This window comes from Trachypithecus francoisi, unplaced genomic scaffold, assembly GCF_009764315.1.
Source record: "Trachypithecus francoisi isolate TF-2019V2 unplaced genomic scaffold, Tfra_2.0 Lachesis_group6, whole genome shotgun sequence".
Taxonomy (NCBI): Eukaryota; Metazoa; Chordata; class Mammalia; order Primates; family Cercopithecidae; genus Trachypithecus; species Trachypithecus francoisi.
Window position 1 is genome coordinate 42,992,123 of NW_022681471.1, and position 18,132 is coordinate 43,010,254.

The window sequence follows — 18,132 nt, forward strand, 5'->3', positions numbered from 1 at the left end:
CACATGTACCCTAGAACTTAAAGTATATATAAAAAAAGAAATGAAGTACTGATACATGCTAGAACATGCATGAACCTTGAAAACGGTATGCTAAGTGAAAGAAGCCACTCACAAAAGATCACATATTGTATGATTCCATTTACATGAAATGTTCAGAATAGGAAAATCCATAGAGAAAGTAAATTAGTGGTGGCCTGGGGCTAGGAGGAGGAGAGAAATGGGGAGTGACTTTTAAACAAGAATAGAATTTCTTTGTGGGGATAATGAAAATGTTGCACAAGTGTTTGAATATACTTAAAAGACCCCTAAATTGTATACTTTTGTGGTAGATAAATTATATCTCAATGCAACTATTATTAAAAAACATTCTCATTAATAGAAGTCATTTTTAGCCCTTAACATCCCAGTTCTCACATGGGGAATCCAGAACAGGGCCCTGAGTGAATGATGCCCAGGACAGAGAGGAACTTATTAAGGAAAAGGAATACATCTAAAGTATGGGGGAAATGATGTCTCTGTACAAAGGTGTAGAGGGAAGTAGGAATCTCTCTTGGAAGGAAAGGCAGTGAAGGCACTTAAGGGGAATAGGAGAAGGAGACAAAATTCACCTGCTTTGAATTTTGCAGGGAGCCAGCCTGGATCACCTTTTATATGCTGGGCTGGAATCACAGCTGATGAATGTTTTGGCATTTAGAACTGTCCTGGAGAAAGGGCGATTGGTGGTTATTAGAAAAAATGGAAAAAGGAAGAACAGAGGCAAAATCTGAGAGTTTGTGTCTGACTTTGAAAGGTAAAAGAAGGCAGTAGTCTGTGGAGGACATATTTATCCAGAGGACTCTAATTGTTAATCTCTGGGTCATTGCATTTAGGTCAGCACTAACTCTGCTACAGGTGGGATCAATTTAAAGGATTAGAAGTGTCACTCTAAATCCTAATCCAAGTCTTGGTCTGCAGATGCTGAAGAGTGATTTTCAAAACGTTTACTAATGCTTTCAATTATTTACCCCATTAATGGAATTTATCAACAGACTGGAGTCCTTGACAGGATTGTGAATGCATAGAGGATGCAAAGAAATGGGCACACTGAGGTAGCTATGCCAGTGGTCTGCATGTGCAGGCAGTTAACTGAAGACATTTGAGCGGTGAATTACTTGGTGAGTAGTTGACAGTCCTTGTTTATAAGAAAGATTGTAATGGGGGAAATAAAACACAGCCCACCTGGGAGCTGAGACTCTGATTGAGATACATTCGTTTTACTGCAATATGTAGTAAAAAAAAAAAAAAAAAATTAAAGAGTGAAGGAAAGACGGGTCAAAGAGAGCCTTCGAGATACTTTAAGTCAAGATTTGAGCTCAAAGGCTCTCATCCAAGCTTTCGTTTTGTCTCATGATTCCTTTTTATTTCTTCCTGATGTTGTCTTATACAAGCTGTTAACTTGATTCAGGCTGTAACTAGAAAGACAAATCAATCTTTCATAGAAGTCCTCGGCTTGACAAGCTAGTGTGAGGAACCATTTCCTCAGAGCTATTTGTCATAGTCTTTCTTTGTACATGTTTAAAGAACAGTGGTTTTCTGTGTGAAGCCAGGCTTCCCACCAGATTGTGAAAACTACCTGAAATGAAATTACACGTCCCTATGCTCTAGCCGCTTTCCATAGAAGCCTGATCCCGTGCAGGTGTTCATACCTGAGTAACCTAGGCAATGGCCCCAGAACAACTGTGGGTCACTAGTATTCTATTTCCAAAATTTCATACCTTCAAACTTTGTTTTAGTTATATCCACATTTCCCATTAACCCCAGGAAAGCCTTTAGTGAGCTAGTTTTTTTCCTTAAACTGAAATCAGCAGGTGGAGGTTTAAGGCATCCTCCCCCTATCTTGCCCCTTTCTTTCCCTCCCTCCCTCCCTTCCTTCCTTCCCTCCCTCCCTCCCTTCCTTCCCTCCCTCCCTCCATTCCTCCCTCCCCTTCTTTCCTTCCTTCTTTCTCTTCTTCCTCCTTCCCTCCCCCTTCCTCCCCCTTCCTCTTTTCCTTCCTTCTCTCTTCCTCCCTCCCTCCCGCCCTCCCTCACTTCCTTCCTTCCTTCCTTTTTTTTTCTTTTTTAAAGAATAAGTTTCCTTCTGTGAAATCTTGAGTTGGGAGATCAAGACTAAATCCTACAGCAACATAAAACTTTCTAGTTGTCCAGGGAGTCCTAACAGAGCTAGAAATATCACCAAATACATCACACCGGTACCAGAAAAAAAATGTAAGGGCAGACCTTCAGCTTGGGGAATGTTTATCTTGCAGTTAACAAAGGGAAAAGAGCAACAACTGAGAGTGAATGTCAAGGGGCACTTTGTGGCATGTGGCCTGAGGAGGGACCCACGTTGTACGAATTTGAGAAATGGTATAAAAAAGCCAACTTTTGAGAATTTGGGGTGGGCATTGTGCTTAGGAGTGACCTGGATTATAACATAAAAATGCCAGCCTTAGACCTAGAATGGAGAGTTAATCACTTTGATCTGAGGGGCACCAAAAGTTTCATTTTTTTACTCAAAAAGTAGTCCATCCTCCTCTGCCTACCTGCAACTGATGCTTGAAATAGACATTATATTATTAGAGATTAATTATTTTGGCATAAACTTCTCCCCACCCCTTATGAGAAAACAAACACCACTGGTTGGGGAGCAATAGAGGAGAGTGTCAAATATTATCATTCATTTACATATTAGTGCAAATCATTTAAAGAGTTTCTTTAGAATTGTTTTTCTCTCCATTAATGAGAGGGCAGAGAGAGCTGTACTAGAATTTTGAAGACGAACTTTATCCCTTGATAATTTTGCCAAAGGTGGGTCCTGATTAAGGCTTAAAATAGAGCATTTTAAATAACATGGTAACACAAAACATTTTATTTGTGCTCCATATCTCCTCTTCAGTATTAATTCAACAAATATTTTTTGGGCACCTGCTATGTGTCAGGCACTGCGAAGGGCACTGGAGATTTAATGTTAAGCAAAAGCAAGCAGGGAACTTACTAACTTGGTTTTCTCCCTCCTGAGGTATGTGCTTGCTTTTCTTGTTTAGATTTCTTGGCCAGGCCCTTATACTCTCCCATTTTTTTTTTTTTGTAGTTAGTCTTAGCACGGACCAGCTTCTCAACATGTGTTTGTTATTAATGATAATAAGATAACCAGTGATTTTAGGAGCCCAGGTTTTCAGTGTAGCATAACTCCAGCATTGTGGGGGAGTGGGGTCTTCACATCACAGATGCTTGACAGACGATTCTAGGCCAAAATTTAAAATGATCAGGAACTAGATCTACCAGATAGAAGCAAGAGCAAACTACTTTGGGGGAATCCAACTCCAGTGAGAAGCTAATTCGAGCAGCAAATGTTAGAAAATGTTGAATTAACTCAGCAGTTTCAAAGTGCAGAAGTTTAGAAAAGTAACTGCCTAGACAAAGTACACAATCCCAGGATGGATGGAGGTCAGAGAAGAAAGGGACTTGCTGATCTGCTAGTCCAGCTAAAGGGGAAAAAGGAGAGATCTAGAGTAGGCAACAATCTGTTAGGGTCACACAATGAGTCGGTGCAGAATTGGGTCCAGGACCCTGGCCTTCTGATTCCCAGTGCAGTCCTCTTTCCAAATAGCAAGGAAGAAGCAGTGTTGATTGAAAGACAACTGTGTGCTTAGGATTCTAACTTATTTAATTCTTTATCTCAAAATGATTAAATTTACCCCCATTTTGCAGATGAGGAAGTTGAAAATTGGGGCTAATATGCTGAAGGGTGTACCCTCAAGATTTCCATTCTCAAAGATTAGGATTAGCTTTATATAGAATGCAGTGGAACTGGTGTTCACCACCCCCAGCTGTGCAGCACTGTGCACTGAGTGAAGAGTAAGTGGGCAGTCCCAGGGCTAGGCTTGAACACTAGTAGCAAATTACTTCTGGTTGGATAATGAATTTCTGGTGGCTCCTCCCAATTTACTCTGCCCCTCCCCAACTCTACCTAATTTATTCTTTCATGGGTGACTGGGGGAACTTCTTTAAACTGCAAATGAGTGATTCAAACTCAGTTTGAGTAATATAGCAGGTATAATAATGGTGGTCTCATTGACTTCATAGATGAGGGGCTATCTGCAGAACTTCTATCTAGTACAGTGCTCAATCAACTGGGGTGAAAATCTCCATTCTACCATGGTTTGCCCTTAGGCAAGTTACTTACCCTTTCTGAGCCTCAGTTTCATCATCTGTAAATAGTGATGATAATAACACATACTTCAAAGGACTGTGATGAGTTTTTTAAATTCAGTTTTTAAAATGAGACAATACATGGAAAGAGTGTAGCCCAGAGTTTGACACATAGCAAGAATTTGGTATGTATCTTAGACTTTGTTATTCTAAGTGCTAATTTCTGGATTAAATGCACAGATACTGGGGAAGAACCCAGGAAACTAGTGTGTTGGGGAAGAAGATGCATTACGTCAGCCTTCTGGCCCTGCTGCCCTGAATAGGGCTGTTTCCCATATAGAGCTGTCCTCACTGTTGCCCATTCCTAGTGGTCAAAAGAGTGAGGCCTATAAGGATAGAAATATTATGAATTTCAAGATCCTTGTCACAATACAGACCAGAAATAGAGACCCTTCCTATATTACTCCAGATAATGAGTGGCTCCTACAGTGTCCTGGCTCCCAAATTTCGCCACAGCAGAGAAAAGAGGGAAGCTGGAAGAAGCTGGGAGGAGAAGCATGTGGCTCTTGACTAGAGCTCAGCCTGGGTTGTGAGCTATTTGAAGCCTGAGTCAACACCTCAGACTTCTTCCATCCTGTATCTCACTCTCATGCATTCAACATAGCGCAGAGAATAGATTTAATTTTTTGGAGGCAGGTTAGACTAGATTATCTTTGAGGGCCTAGGAATAAATTTGAGGCTTTTATGCATATAATCAGCCCAGAATCATCTTTCCACTGTCCCCAAAGCAAAGTTAGAAGTCCTCCGCCATCCCACACACCCCTCAGCCACTGGCTTATGTTGTTTTGTGAACTGTTTGCTCCCCCAAGACTTTCGTGACTCTCGTTCAAATCAGCTTTCACCAATATATGAATGTTGGGGCATATATTTGTGGTAGGTCTTTAAGATTCACTAGATATGCCTCAGATTGGTCTTTTCAGGAGTCAAGGTTTCTCATAAAATTAGGAGTGAGAGTCAAGATAATAACCAACAGGGCTGGCACAGATAGAATTGTTGCTGCCCATAAAGAACCAGTTTGACCTGACTGGTGCACACCAGCACTGATGATCAGCCCTGAAGAAAGCTATGCCATTATTTTGATCTTTGATTAGAATTAAGGATTTACTAAGGACTCTCCTTATTAACATCTCCCTGACCTATCTTTAAGTGTTGTGGGGTCTCAGGGTTTTGTCCTTTGTCTTCTTTCTTTACTCCACAAAAGGCATGTTTTAAATTACCCTCTATCAATTGATTACACTCAAATTTATAACTCTTGTTCAGCTTTCTATTGAGAATTTATAACTCTTGTTCAGCTTTCTATTTTTTCCTAGGCCTTTCAGTATGTGATATTATCTACTGGATATTGCCACTTGTTGACCAATTCAAGATCTCTATCAAAATGCATCATCTCTCCCACCTCCTTCCTCCAGTGTTTCGTATCTCAGAGACTTGTGCCATTTTCCAATCAGTTTCCTAGGTCTGAAAAGCTCAAAATCATCCTAGAGTCCTGCTTTCTTTTCACTTACCTTCTATATCTTGTCAGTCACCAAGTTCTTGTTATTTCTATTTTCTTAATCTCCTTGATATTGTAATCTTGGAGGAAATGATCCCATTCCTCTAGGTCTTCACTACCACTCTCTTGGTCTGTCATCATTTCTCATATGGATTATTATGACGCACTCCAAACTGGTCTCTCTGCCTCCATTCTTGCTTTCTTCCAACTCATTCTCCACATTGTTGCTAGAGAAATCCTTTAAAATGGAAATCTGATAATACCATTTCTCTGCTTAAAGCCATTGGGTACACTATTAAATCATGGCATATCTTGGTGATCTGGCCTTTGCCTTGTCTGACATCACAGACTCAAGCAGAACAAATGCTTTAGAATTCTAAGAATCCATATATATATAATGTCTCTCTCTCTCTCTCTCTCTCTCTCTCTCTCTCTCTCTCCCTCTCTCTCTCCCTCTCCCCTTTCTCTCTCTTTCCTCTCTCTCTCTCTCTCTCTTTACTTCTGGGTCTTTCTGCATGTTGTTCCTTCTGTTTGGAAGGCTCTTAGCATCTTAGCACCAAACTACTCCTGCAACCTCATTCACCTGGCTAACTTTTTTTCAGTACTCAATCCAGAACGACTATTCTTACTCCCTCCTCTCCTCCCCTGAAATCTGGGTTTAGGTGATCCTCCCTATCTCTCTGTTTGGGCTACCTCAATCAAAGCACTTTTTACTCTGCATTGTCATTATCTGTTTACATCTGTTTCTCTCCAAGAGAACTGTATGGGACAGAAAAATAGACATATTTAAAACTATAATAATGATACTATGTCTAATATAATGCCAATGACTTGCCAGGCTCTGTTATAAGCACTTGCTGTGTGTTAACTCATGTGCTTTTCACAACACTGTAAGGTGGGCAGCTCTTACTGAAGTTGAGTAAATAGGAATTGGTGATTCAATGTGGGGGAAGAGAAGGAGTCTCAGTGATTTCCAGTTTTCTGAAAGAAGTAAGTGGGCAAACAGTGGATGGATGTGCCATGTACTGAGATAAGGGGTACAGGAAGAGGAGGAGTTTTGTCAGGATGGGGGAAAGAAACTTTTAGTTTGGGCACTACCATTTCTTTGCCATTCTTTCACAACCGATTATTTCCAGAAGTTTCAGAAATAATGTGAGTAACAAACCTTTTCCTCTGATTGACAGGCATTTGGAAACACCACTGTCCGTGTCGGGAAAACAGAATAACTCTCCAGTATCTCGTCATTAGCTTGCTGGAAGCAGCTAGAACAGGGCTATGTTCCTGGGACTCTGGCGTTTTTCTCGCCTTGTGCTCTGGTTTGCGGCTTTCAGGAAACTGCTGGGACACCATGGCCTTGCGTCCTCCAAGTTCCTGTGGTGCTTGTGCCTCCTGGTTGTCATGTACCTTCCGCAACAGGTGTGGACACTCCCCTACAAGATAGGGGTGGTGGGCCCTTGGGCTTGTGATTCGCTGTTTTCAAAGGCCCTGCCTGAGGTTGCTGCGCGATTAGCCATTGAGCGAATCAACCGGGACCCATCTTTTGACCTGAGTTACTCTTTTGAATATGTGATTCTCAATGAAGATTGCCAGACTTCGAGGGCCCTCTCCAGTTTCATTTCCCACCACCAGATGGCCTCAGGATTTATTGGACCTACCAACCCTGGCTACTGCGAGGCAGCCTCGCTCCTGGGAAACAGCTGGGACAAAGGGATTTTCTCTTGGGCTTGTGTGAATTATGAATTAGACAATAAAAATAGCTACCCGACCTTTTCTCGGACACTCCCTTCTCCCATCGGGTGCTTGTAACTGTCATGAAATATTTCCAGTGGCTCATGCTGGAATCATTTCCTCAGATGAAGACATTTGGGTGCATACAGCCAATCGAGTCGCAAGTGCTCTGCGGAGCCACGGCTTACCTGTAGGTGTCGTCCTGACCACAGGACAAGACAGCCAAAGCATTCGGAAAGCTCTCCAGAGGATTCACCAGGCAGACCGAATTCGCAGTGAGTGCTTTCTCCGGTTGAAATTTAAACGTGACTTCAGGGAAAGAGATTACAATCTCCAAAAGGTTTCCTACCCTCACACCCTAGGGTAGCACATCTCTTCCCATTTCTTCACACATTTGCCCTTTTTCACTCACACTCAGGTCCCAAGACTGCCCTGCTTCAACAGAGCCTATTTTATGAACTGAATAAAAGTACAAAGAACTCTGTGCTTCGTATGCCTGTGGATGCTAGTGCCTGCTCTTAGCGCCTGAGTGAACAATGGTGTCAAGAGCACTGTAGCCATACATCCTTTCTTTCTGCCCTTAGGACCCTGGTAGCTTCAAAAGTGCCAAAATGGTATGGGGAGGTGAGGGTCTTCTTATGGCTTCATTTTTGTTTGTTCTAGTCGCTAGGAGAGGTTTACTTTTGACTCCTTTCTGGATACTTTCCTTCAAAGGTACCCAGTGTCCTTGTGGGACACTTACTTAGAATCTGTCTTCTCTGGACTCCAAAATGTCCATGCCCTCTGCCTCTTCTCAAAGCAGGGCTTTTCTTTTTGCAGCACACAGCTAGTTGATATGGAGGGAACCTAGCTGATGAATGAAAGCATATTAAAATGAGAAGACTGTCTAAATTTTAACAGTTTCCCCTTCCAATGGAAGCTTAATGTTCAAAGATGATTCTTGCAGAGACAATAGACCAAATGTGAAGCAAAGGACTTGACCCACTAAAGCTATCATTCTCAAAGTTAGTTGGGTGGATTTTGGCAAAAGGGGGCCCTTCCTGGTCCTCTTGAATCAGATCTCTTTTACTTACACTTATGGCAAGCCCTTGTGACACCTGGTTTTGATTTTTTTCTATTCCAATTTTTTTAACCTCCATTTTACCTTCCTCTGGAGATGGCTATGATTCATGGAAACACTGCTCATTCCCCCATTGCAGCCACTCTACCACTTTAGGACAGATACCTCAGAAACTATTTGACAAACTGATTCCTTCAAGGATTAGTCCTGGTCCCAGTAATTTCCTTAACAATGAGTTTGTTAGAGAATGGTGCAGCTTTGGCCTGGCCTATAACCAGAAGCCTGTTTTAAGTTTCAAGTGGCTTCAGTATTGGACCTTAATTATGATGATTACAAGAGGATGAGGGCAAGAGGAGTTTTTAGTTCCAGAACTACCGTAATCTGCCTCCAGCTCCAGTCGACAAGATTCCGTGATGTTTAGTAATCAGTGTGGCTCTGATTACGTCATAATAGAGCTTGATACTTTCAAAGCAGAGCATAGAATTATTTTGAAAGATATAAAATCATTTGCAGGGAGGAGCCATGCCAGAAACAGGCTAATATATTTAGTATCATAACTTTATAATACGTTACAAATCTTCTTGAAACCCAATGTCTCCTGCAAGTTTGTATTCCATGAATGTTTCACATCCCACCCATTTGTATACTTTGAAATGACATTTTGGCCTCTACTATAAAATGTTAAATAAATACAGGCCCTGAAGCTCTTTGGGCTGCCAGACTGAGAAGAATTAGGATTCAGTGCTAACCACCCACAACCCCTTTGAAGCAGGGAGGAAGCAAATACACATATTATTGCCCTATCATTAGAGATTCCTTTAGGTCAAGGGTTCTCAGTCTGGCTGCTCGCTAGAATTACCTGGACATCTTTTCAAGACTCCTGGTGCCACAGCGCCACCTCCAGAAATTCTACTAGAATTGGTCTGTGGTGGGTCCCAGCAAAGGTATTTTAAATAGCTTCCCAGGCGCTTGTAACGTGCAGCCAGAGTTGAGAAACGCTGCTTTAACTTAATAATAATGTAAATAAATATTTCTCACTTTAAGTTCCCATTGTTTTAATATGACTTCGCTTAGTCAGATTGTTTTCTTTATTACAGTACAGATCTGCTCACTAAGGGAATGGAAATTTTGAGGATGCGGAGAAAAAAACCTAGAGAGGATAGTTATGGAGCAAAGGAAGACCTTGAATAGCAAGTACAGCAACAGGAAGTGGAGGAGGGATTCAGAAAGAGAGATAAAAGGGAGTGAAGACAAAAGCTCTGCACTGCAGGATTTTCCTTTGTTTTTTGACAAAACATAGGCAGATTCAGATGAGGCATGCTGGGACCTCAGTGACATGAGTCAGAATGTGGGTGGGGTGGGGGCAGGGGAACTGAGCCATAGGTTGGGCCGTGGCCTGAGTACAACCTCAGGCAGCTCATTGTACTTTGTTCAAAGGAGTGTGTAATACCCATACTTGGTACAGGCACATGTCTGTATCTGAGGGCATGCCAACTGGTGGGTGAGGTGTAACAGAGGGAATGGTGGAAGTGGAGTGAGTGTTAAAGTAAGATAGACATTGCCCTTGTTGTCCACTTGATCATTTGTTGAAAACAATGCCCCAGCCCATGGGAACATGTAAAGCAGGATACAGAGAATGAACAAAAATAGATTATCAGAGCTTTAATTAAGTGGCCTAAAGTTCAGGGCACATCTTTGGTCCCATTAGAAAATTGGAGATTTGGTGAGAAACTGCGCCAGAAGCCAATGAGTACAGATTGGGTCAACATAGCAGTGAGGAAGACTGCAACACACCATGCATGGCACATACCAGATCACAGCTTTAGCTAATTTTCCAGCTCTTCTCAACTGCTGGGACTGAGGCTGCTAAGTATTCCTGGATGTTATCTATCTGGACTGAGAAGAACTAAACAGACGATAAAGTTTTTGTGTGACCTCATCTGAGAAGGGCTGAAGAAGGCAGAGCCTGACTTCTTCCCTATTTTGCTGGATATGAGGCTGCTTTTTAACACTGTGGACCCCCAAGCAAACCTTCAGAGAGGAGCCTTTGTGACGCACAAAATACAGTGGAAAGGGACCCCTTCCTTTGGAAGGGCCTAGAAATATTTGGAAGTAGTAGAAATAATTGAAAGGTTTTTAAAAATTTTTCATTTATTTATTTATTTTTTCTGATCTGTTCGCAAAAGTAGTGATGGCATTGCCATGTGGCAGTGGCAGTGGTGGTTGTAGTGATGTTGGTAGTGGTGTGGGAGGGGAGAGAAGAGCAGCCTATTACTGGCTGGTATGACACTTCTGATTCTTATAAATTAATATTTCCAATTAGGAACTCTCATTGGCACCTTACTGGAGTTAGAGGAAGTGTCTTTCTCAGAGACAGGTCTAAGTTGCACTTACATAATATCAATGCAATGATATATTTAATAGTAGGTAATAATAGCAATAATAACAGCCATGGGCTCTTGGGTGGGGAAACAGCAGAGGTGTTACTATATGCTGCCATATAGACAATAAGAGCAACCATACTATTACTTTACATGTAAACAGCTCTCTACATTTTACAAGACATTTGCACATAGATCTCATTTAATTCTCAGGATTATCCAGGAGATAGGCATTTTCTTTCAAGTTTTACAATATCTGCGAGTCTCACAGTAATAAGTACATAGGTGTAAATACTATCAACACCAAAGAAGGAATAAATAAATTCTCAGAATAGGGAGATTCAGTCTCTCCCAGATTCTCAACTCAACTCTCTTAAGCCTTGGGAGCAACTACCAATTTTCTTTGCTTCTGACAAAGTCAAATAGGAGAGATATTAATCAAAGACAAAGGCCTTAATTTATAGTCAGGGCTGCTGTATGTGGCTATGTAGGTTGTGCCCTGCACAAGGAAACCTAGCTGATTAGACTTGAGGGCCAAAATCCAGTCCACTCTCCGCTCCTCAAACCATGAGCCCTGTTGGAAGTTTTTGTCCAATGGCACAAAAGGGCATTTACTCACCAAGCAAGGCACCTGTAGGGTTGCATTCATTCAGAAGGGGTTCCTCTTCTAATTCCTGCAAAGGTTAGCAGGAGGCCCTACCTGCAGCTCTTTAGAGAACTTTTCAAATGGCTATTCTAAGCCCTCTTTTCTCCTCATCTTCTTGCTGATCAGCCCTGTGCTTGGCTGATTGTGTAATCCTTTCAATTTGGGCTTACCAGGATATTGGACCATTTGGATTTCCTTTCAATCGTTCCAAATTGGGAATGCTTCATTACAACATGATGTTAAGTAAATATGACACCATTGGAATAGCTTTCTCTTGTTCTTCCAAAATTAGATACTGATTGCTATCTTATTGCCTGGGACAGAATGGCCTCTTCTCATTTATTGAAGATTCTTGTGTATAAGAAAAAGATAGCAATAAAAATAATGATAACAGTTAATATTTATTGGGAGTTTACTATGTGCTAGTAATTTTTCAAGGGCTTTATATGGACTATGTCATCCAATAATTGCATCACCCCTATTAAGTAAGGGCAATTATTGTTTACCTACTTTATGAATAAGACTTCTGAAGCTAAAAGGGGTTAAATAACTCACCCAATGTCACACAACTGGTGAATGAGAAAGCCAGGATATATATTCGGAGTAGTCTAAAGCAGTGGCTCTCAAATCTCAGTGGGCATCAGAATCCCCTGGAGGACTTATTAAAACACAGATTGTTGGGTTCCTCCTCCAGAGCTTCTGGTTCAGGAATGCTGGGGTGGGGCCCTGGAATTTGCATTTCTAATACTGCACATTCTCAGGTGACACTGATGATGCTGGTCCACGGACCACACTGAGAACCACTGGTCTAATGCTAGACCAATACTATACTACCTCCCATCCACTTGTGGTATGCTCCTGAAGCATACTCACTTGAGATCCTGTATTCTATATGTGGCATATAATTCAGCCCTTCCACCTTTCTTTCGTAACGTTTGGACCCATAGATAAAATTCTTTCATGTGCCTCAATGTACAGGTGTCATCCCTGTTTTCCTATGCTAATAACAACAGTGATACTGATAATACTATGACTAGGAGTCTTTGCACCAATAGGGAATTTGGTATAGGATTTGCTATAATGTAACACCAAATGTAAGTAAATATAAATGGCAAGAGGACAACTTGCTTTCATGACTGGCAAATGATCACTAATGATCAAATTATTGAAGACTTGACACAAGAGGAAATCTCTAAACATCTAGACTTCTTGCATTTGAGAGGCCTTATGTATATAGCTGTTTAGGAAAAACAGGAGAAAACATATGTTTCAAGGTATGGAGAAATATAAAACCTTATCTCAAGCTGGGCAGCAATGTAAGGCAACAAATGCAATTGCAATATAAGTTTGAGTATGGAAAAAGCATAGTCTGATGTAGATGGAATAGTCTTTGAATGTTATATTTGTGTGCCATCATGCTGAGCTACTTGGACCAGTTCAACACCAGTGGTAGTTAAGTAAGTGGTAGCTTCAGGACTTATGGCCAAAAATGTGTGGGGTGTCCTTAGCTGATAGAGATAGCCACACATTCCCTAGTGTAGTGTTCTAAAAGTCTACTTTGAGGGCCTCCTGCACTGAGTCACACTTGGGGATAGGGCCTGGGGAATAGGCATGTTCCAGAGCCTCCCACCTTCTTCTTACACAGCCATTTATTAGGCTGGGTGGGAGAAAACTGAGAGGGAGAGGGTAGGAATGTATTCTTTCACAATATAGCCAGATAGGAAAGAATCCTGAGAGAAGGTGAGACTTGGGATAAATCTGCATGCTGCCCTCCTCCTCTGGTCTGCCTCCCCTCCCCACCCTCTTAGCAACTGTTAAAATGAATGACAGTGACAGGAAATATCACAAAGGGGTTACAATAAAGAGCAAAGACAGTACAATGGGGAGTGTCTCTGTGGTTTGTGAGCAATGTCGATGGCTCACAAATACGAATATGGGCCGGGCGCGGTGGCTCAAGCCTGTAATCCCAGCACTTTGGGAGGCCGAGACGGGCGGATCACGAGGTCAGGAGATCGAGACCACCCTGGCTAACACAGTGAAACCCCGTCTCTACTAAAAACTACAAAAAACTAGCCGGGCGAGGTGGCGGCGCCTGTAGTCCCAGCTACCGGGAGGCTGAGACAGGAGAATGGCGTGAACCCGGGAGGCGGAGCTTGCAGTGAGCTGAGATCCGGCCACAGCACTCCAGCCTGGGTGACAGAGCGAGACTCCGTCTCAGAAAAACAAACAAACAAACAAACAAAAAAACCCGAATATGGCTCCTAAGGACTTCTTTAGCAGCAGCAAGTGGAATCATTTCTATCTCGCAAGGTGTGAAACTGGGCCCAGTTTCCTCCATGGAGGACACCATAGTCAGTAATCTGAGAGAAATAAAGTGACCTTTGCCTTTTCAAAAACACAGTTACTCTCTCTCAAGAAAATATTTGATAGAATATTTTAAATTAGGAAGAGAAATAGGAATTGAGTGACATGGAAATTGACTTCTCCTAGAGTTCATGACATTTCCTGCTGCTAGTGAAAGAAAGGGTCCTAGACAGCCTGCTATGGTTGGTGCCACAATATGAAGACATAGATTCTAGACAGCTCAAGTAGCTCAGAGAAAGTGCTGGTGTCATATCCTGGTGAGATGCGATCTCAGAAGGGTGTATTTCCTGGTCCTTGTTTTGACTGTAAAGTAGCTTGACAGGATGGAAACTTACAAATTAGTATTATTCAATGACCACCTGTTGACCCAGGCCTTGTTTAGGATTTAAGATTTCTGTACACTAATCTTTTCCTGACAACAACTTACAGGTCAAATCCCATTTTAATGAATGTAATTTTAACATAATAAAACTATTTAGTAAAATTATCTTGTAGAACAGATGTATCTACAAATCCCTGTTCACGAAGCACTCAATCTATTAAATTAAGATGCTGTTGTTTGAATTCAGTATTTATGCTTTCTACTTTAATCATGTTCAATGGCAAAATCTTGCTAGGCAAAAAATAGAGGAGCCTGTGATTATTCCCTCTTGAGTTTCCTATTTCTTCTTCTATAAAATGATGGGGACAGGTTGGTCTACTTGGTCTTAAAGGGTCTTTTCAGTCATAAAACTTTGGACCCTTTGAAATATGGTCAGTGTGGGTCAATGAAAGAAAAATAAAGCAGAGAAATTCAGGGTTGAGGGTAAGGTACTGGGCATAGTTAATGATAGTAGGCATGAACAACAGGTATGGCAGTATCTACCTGCCCAGCAAATATCACTTCCAATTGTTCCTCCATCCTAACAATCGATATATGCTCATATCTCATATCTCAAGGAACGCACAAAAAATACCCAAGTGTACAAGCTCTCCTCCTGAAGAGGCTGTTAGTTTACAAACATTCATCTAAACAACATTCATTGTGTGCATAATATGTACAAGGATATGGAAATAAATAAGACACAGTTCCTGACCTCAAGGAGCTCACAGTTTGGTAGTAGAAGCTGATATAGGTAAATAAGAGCAATAAATCTTGTAAGTACCAGGGTAGAAATCATCTCAGGGTAAGGTGGGGGCTCTAATCCAGTGTCACAAGTCAGTTTCTCTGGAAAGCAGCCTGTCAGATGGAGCTTTGAGTGCAGGAAGCTTATTTAATGAGTATTTTCAAGGAGAACACCTGTGAGGAAGAGACGACAGTAGGATTGGGCAGAGATAATTGAATTGCAGTGCAGCCACAACAAAGGCCTCAGCCGGTCTTAGGGGGCGCTCTAGAGCTGGTATGACCCTTCAGAGTTGTCCAGAATTGAGATGAGGAGTCTGGGCTGTTCTACCTCCATGTGGAATAGTCATTAGGTTCAGTTGCACCCACAGAAAGGGGCACAGTGTGTAATAATAATTGTTTGACAGTCAGATCTTCAGAGTGAAAAAAGTTCTGATTTGTAGTGTTTGCTGATTTCCATAGTGTAGTCACTCCCACAATGGTCAATTTCAAGCTAATAACATGATGTTAACTGGCTCACAAAATCTCTGGAAGTTGAACCAGCAAAAGTGAGCCCCAACACACTACTGAGATCATGTAACCTTGAGAGAGGTGATTTTCCTTAGCTGAGGCCAACTCTCAGAGAAAAATCACCTATCAGCTGCTAACACACCCAGCAGCTAGTGGAATGAGTGCTTCAGTGCTGAAGTGTGTATCTTGATGGCACATCATAATAGCACCTACTACATGTAATGTATGGTAAAGTATTTGCTGTATTGCAATCAGCACCAAACACTAGTTCTATTTAACATTTTCCATGCAGTAAAGTCATTTTAGTATCCCTTTAAGTAAATTAAATCAAATTGTATCACTGTTGAGTAACCTTGAACAAATCACTCAATCTCTGATTTGCAGAAGAAAGATACTAATACTGATCTACTTGCTGAGGATACTGTTAGACAAACTGGCCAACTGAAGCCTCTGACTAAACTCCTTGTGACTATGCTAATTTGACCAAACTAATTTATTTTTAATGGTTCAGCCAAATGTAGAGAGTGAGAAGTTTTCAGTTCTACTTTCTCTTTCTAAATCCAACTCTTGCATTGTCAAACATCTCTGGCACTCCATTTTCCCATTATACAATGTGTGATTATAAATAAGTAAGGCTGAATTCCTTGTGTGGCTCATGCACTAGCTCCAAAGATATCCTTTGAGAATTCTAAGGAAGGTCTGAGCATCAGAATACATGTAGAACCTCTTAGTGTAATTATTTTGAAGGAGTTAATGGTCATTTGAAAACTCATGTCATGCTGTGGTATGTGCATATGTGTGTGGTATGTTTAAATCAACTTCATAACTTATTAGTTACATTTTACAAAATAAAAGGTACCAGCTCTAGCTCAAAGGGAAACTTTCTAGGGGTGCTTAACAAGTGCAAAAAGGTGTTTGAAAATAGATGAAACAATATGTAAATGGCAAAGACAAGTCATTGAATGTAGTTAAGCACCCTTAGTTCTTGAGATTAAAGGTTCCGTGTAAACATGTATAATTAATATTTACCAGTAGCAATAGAGTCTTTGCCTTTCTTCAAGGAGCTCAGAATACTTGCCAGGCACTATCTAATTAAACTAGTCAGTGTACCTGTAAAATGCATTGGAATCTGCATTTTAAAGATGTGGGCACTGAAGCACAAGTGGGCTTAAACTAAACTTATTTAGCATGCCAAGGGCAAAATTGGATATAAGACTTTCAGTCTCATGATCTAGCTGTCATTTTTCAACCGTGGCCCCCTTGAATCCACTCTATTCTAGCATAACCTTGCCAAACAACATAGTTTCATAAGTCTAGGAAGAATTAAATTGAGTGCATAGTAATTCCAATTACAGGGAAGTTAGGTTTTAAAAAGTTGAACAGCTCACCCATAATATTACAGAGAGTACATCCTTAATCTGAGAATCTGAAATCCAGAATGCTCCAAAATTGAAAACTTTTGAGCACCAACATGATACTTAAAGGAAATACTCATTAAAATATTTAAGATTTCAGATTTTTGAATTAGGGATGCTCAACAGGTAAGTATAATGCAAATATTATACTTAATATCCCAAATCCAAAAAATATCTGAAGTCTGAAGCACTTCTGGTCCTCAATAGTTTGTATAAGGAGTACTCAACCTGTAGTAACATTTATAGGTGAGGGAGTTAGTGCTTTTCATTGTCTATAATGACCTTGGTAAGGATGAGAACAGTTGGTCAAAATGTATTAGAGTGCATGTTTGTAGGAGATGGACAATAAAAAGCAATAGTGGCTGTGGTAACATCTTCCATCCTCTCTTACTATTCTCTCTTCTGATTCTTATGTATATAGTAGCTACTGTTTATTGGGTGCTATGTACTAAGTAAATGACTTGTCTCCTTTCTTCAATCATCACTACCACCCCCTAAGTACATATTGTTATCTCCATTTTATGGATGAGACAGAGAGAGGTTAAGTAATTTAAAAAAGGGTACACAGTTAAAACTGGTGGTGTTGTGATGTAAAGCTGATTTTTCCAACCTTAAAGCCTCTTTTTTGTGTTACCCCCCATTTATTATACTAGTTCTTCTTCCTGTCTAGGTATTAGGCTCTGCAGCCTGTAGGCATCTCTCTCTTGTCACTGTCCCCAATCCAGAGTCCATGAACATACCTCAGCCTCAGCTCAGGACAACATCTTGCTTATCTTGGAGGCATAAGAAACCACTTACAAATTGGTTAGAACACATTTATTTTTCCTCTCTGTAGTTTTTGGTACTGTGCTTTACTAGCAGATTGCTTCCACAACCTCCTTGCTTTGTTGGTTTCAGTAATCATCATGTGTATGCATTCGGCTTTGATTGGGGGAGAGACTCAGATGCATCTCTTGGAATGGGCTCATGATCTGAAAATGACTGATGGAACCTACGTCTTTGTTCCCTATGATGCCCTGCTCTACAGTTTACCTTATAAGCACACTCCCTACCAGGTCCTAAGGAACAACCCAAAGCTCCGGGAAGCCTATGATGCAGTGTTGACCATTACAGTGGAGTCCCAAGAAAAGACCTTCTATCAAGCCTTTACAGAGGCAGCAGCAAGAGGTGAAATTCCTGAGAAGCTGGAGTTTGATCAAGTAAG

The 18,132-nt window shown here is 41.1% G+C and overlaps 1 protein-coding gene across 1 annotated transcript in view; it reads left to right on the forward strand.

Annotated features, from left to right (window-relative positions):
* Positions 1-6,997: 6,997 nt before the first annotated feature.
* The window catches only part of GUCY2F (guanylate cyclase 2F, retinal), a 97,002-nt gene continuing 85,867 nt past the window's right edge, over positions 6,998-18,132 (forward strand). The window contains 4 exon segments of the mRNA XM_033201145.1: positions 6,998-7,511; positions 7,514-7,549; positions 7,552-7,725; positions 17,826-18,127. Coding sequence (XP_033057036.1) covers positions 6,998-7,511; positions 7,514-7,549; positions 7,552-7,725; positions 17,826-18,127 — 1,026 coding nt within the window.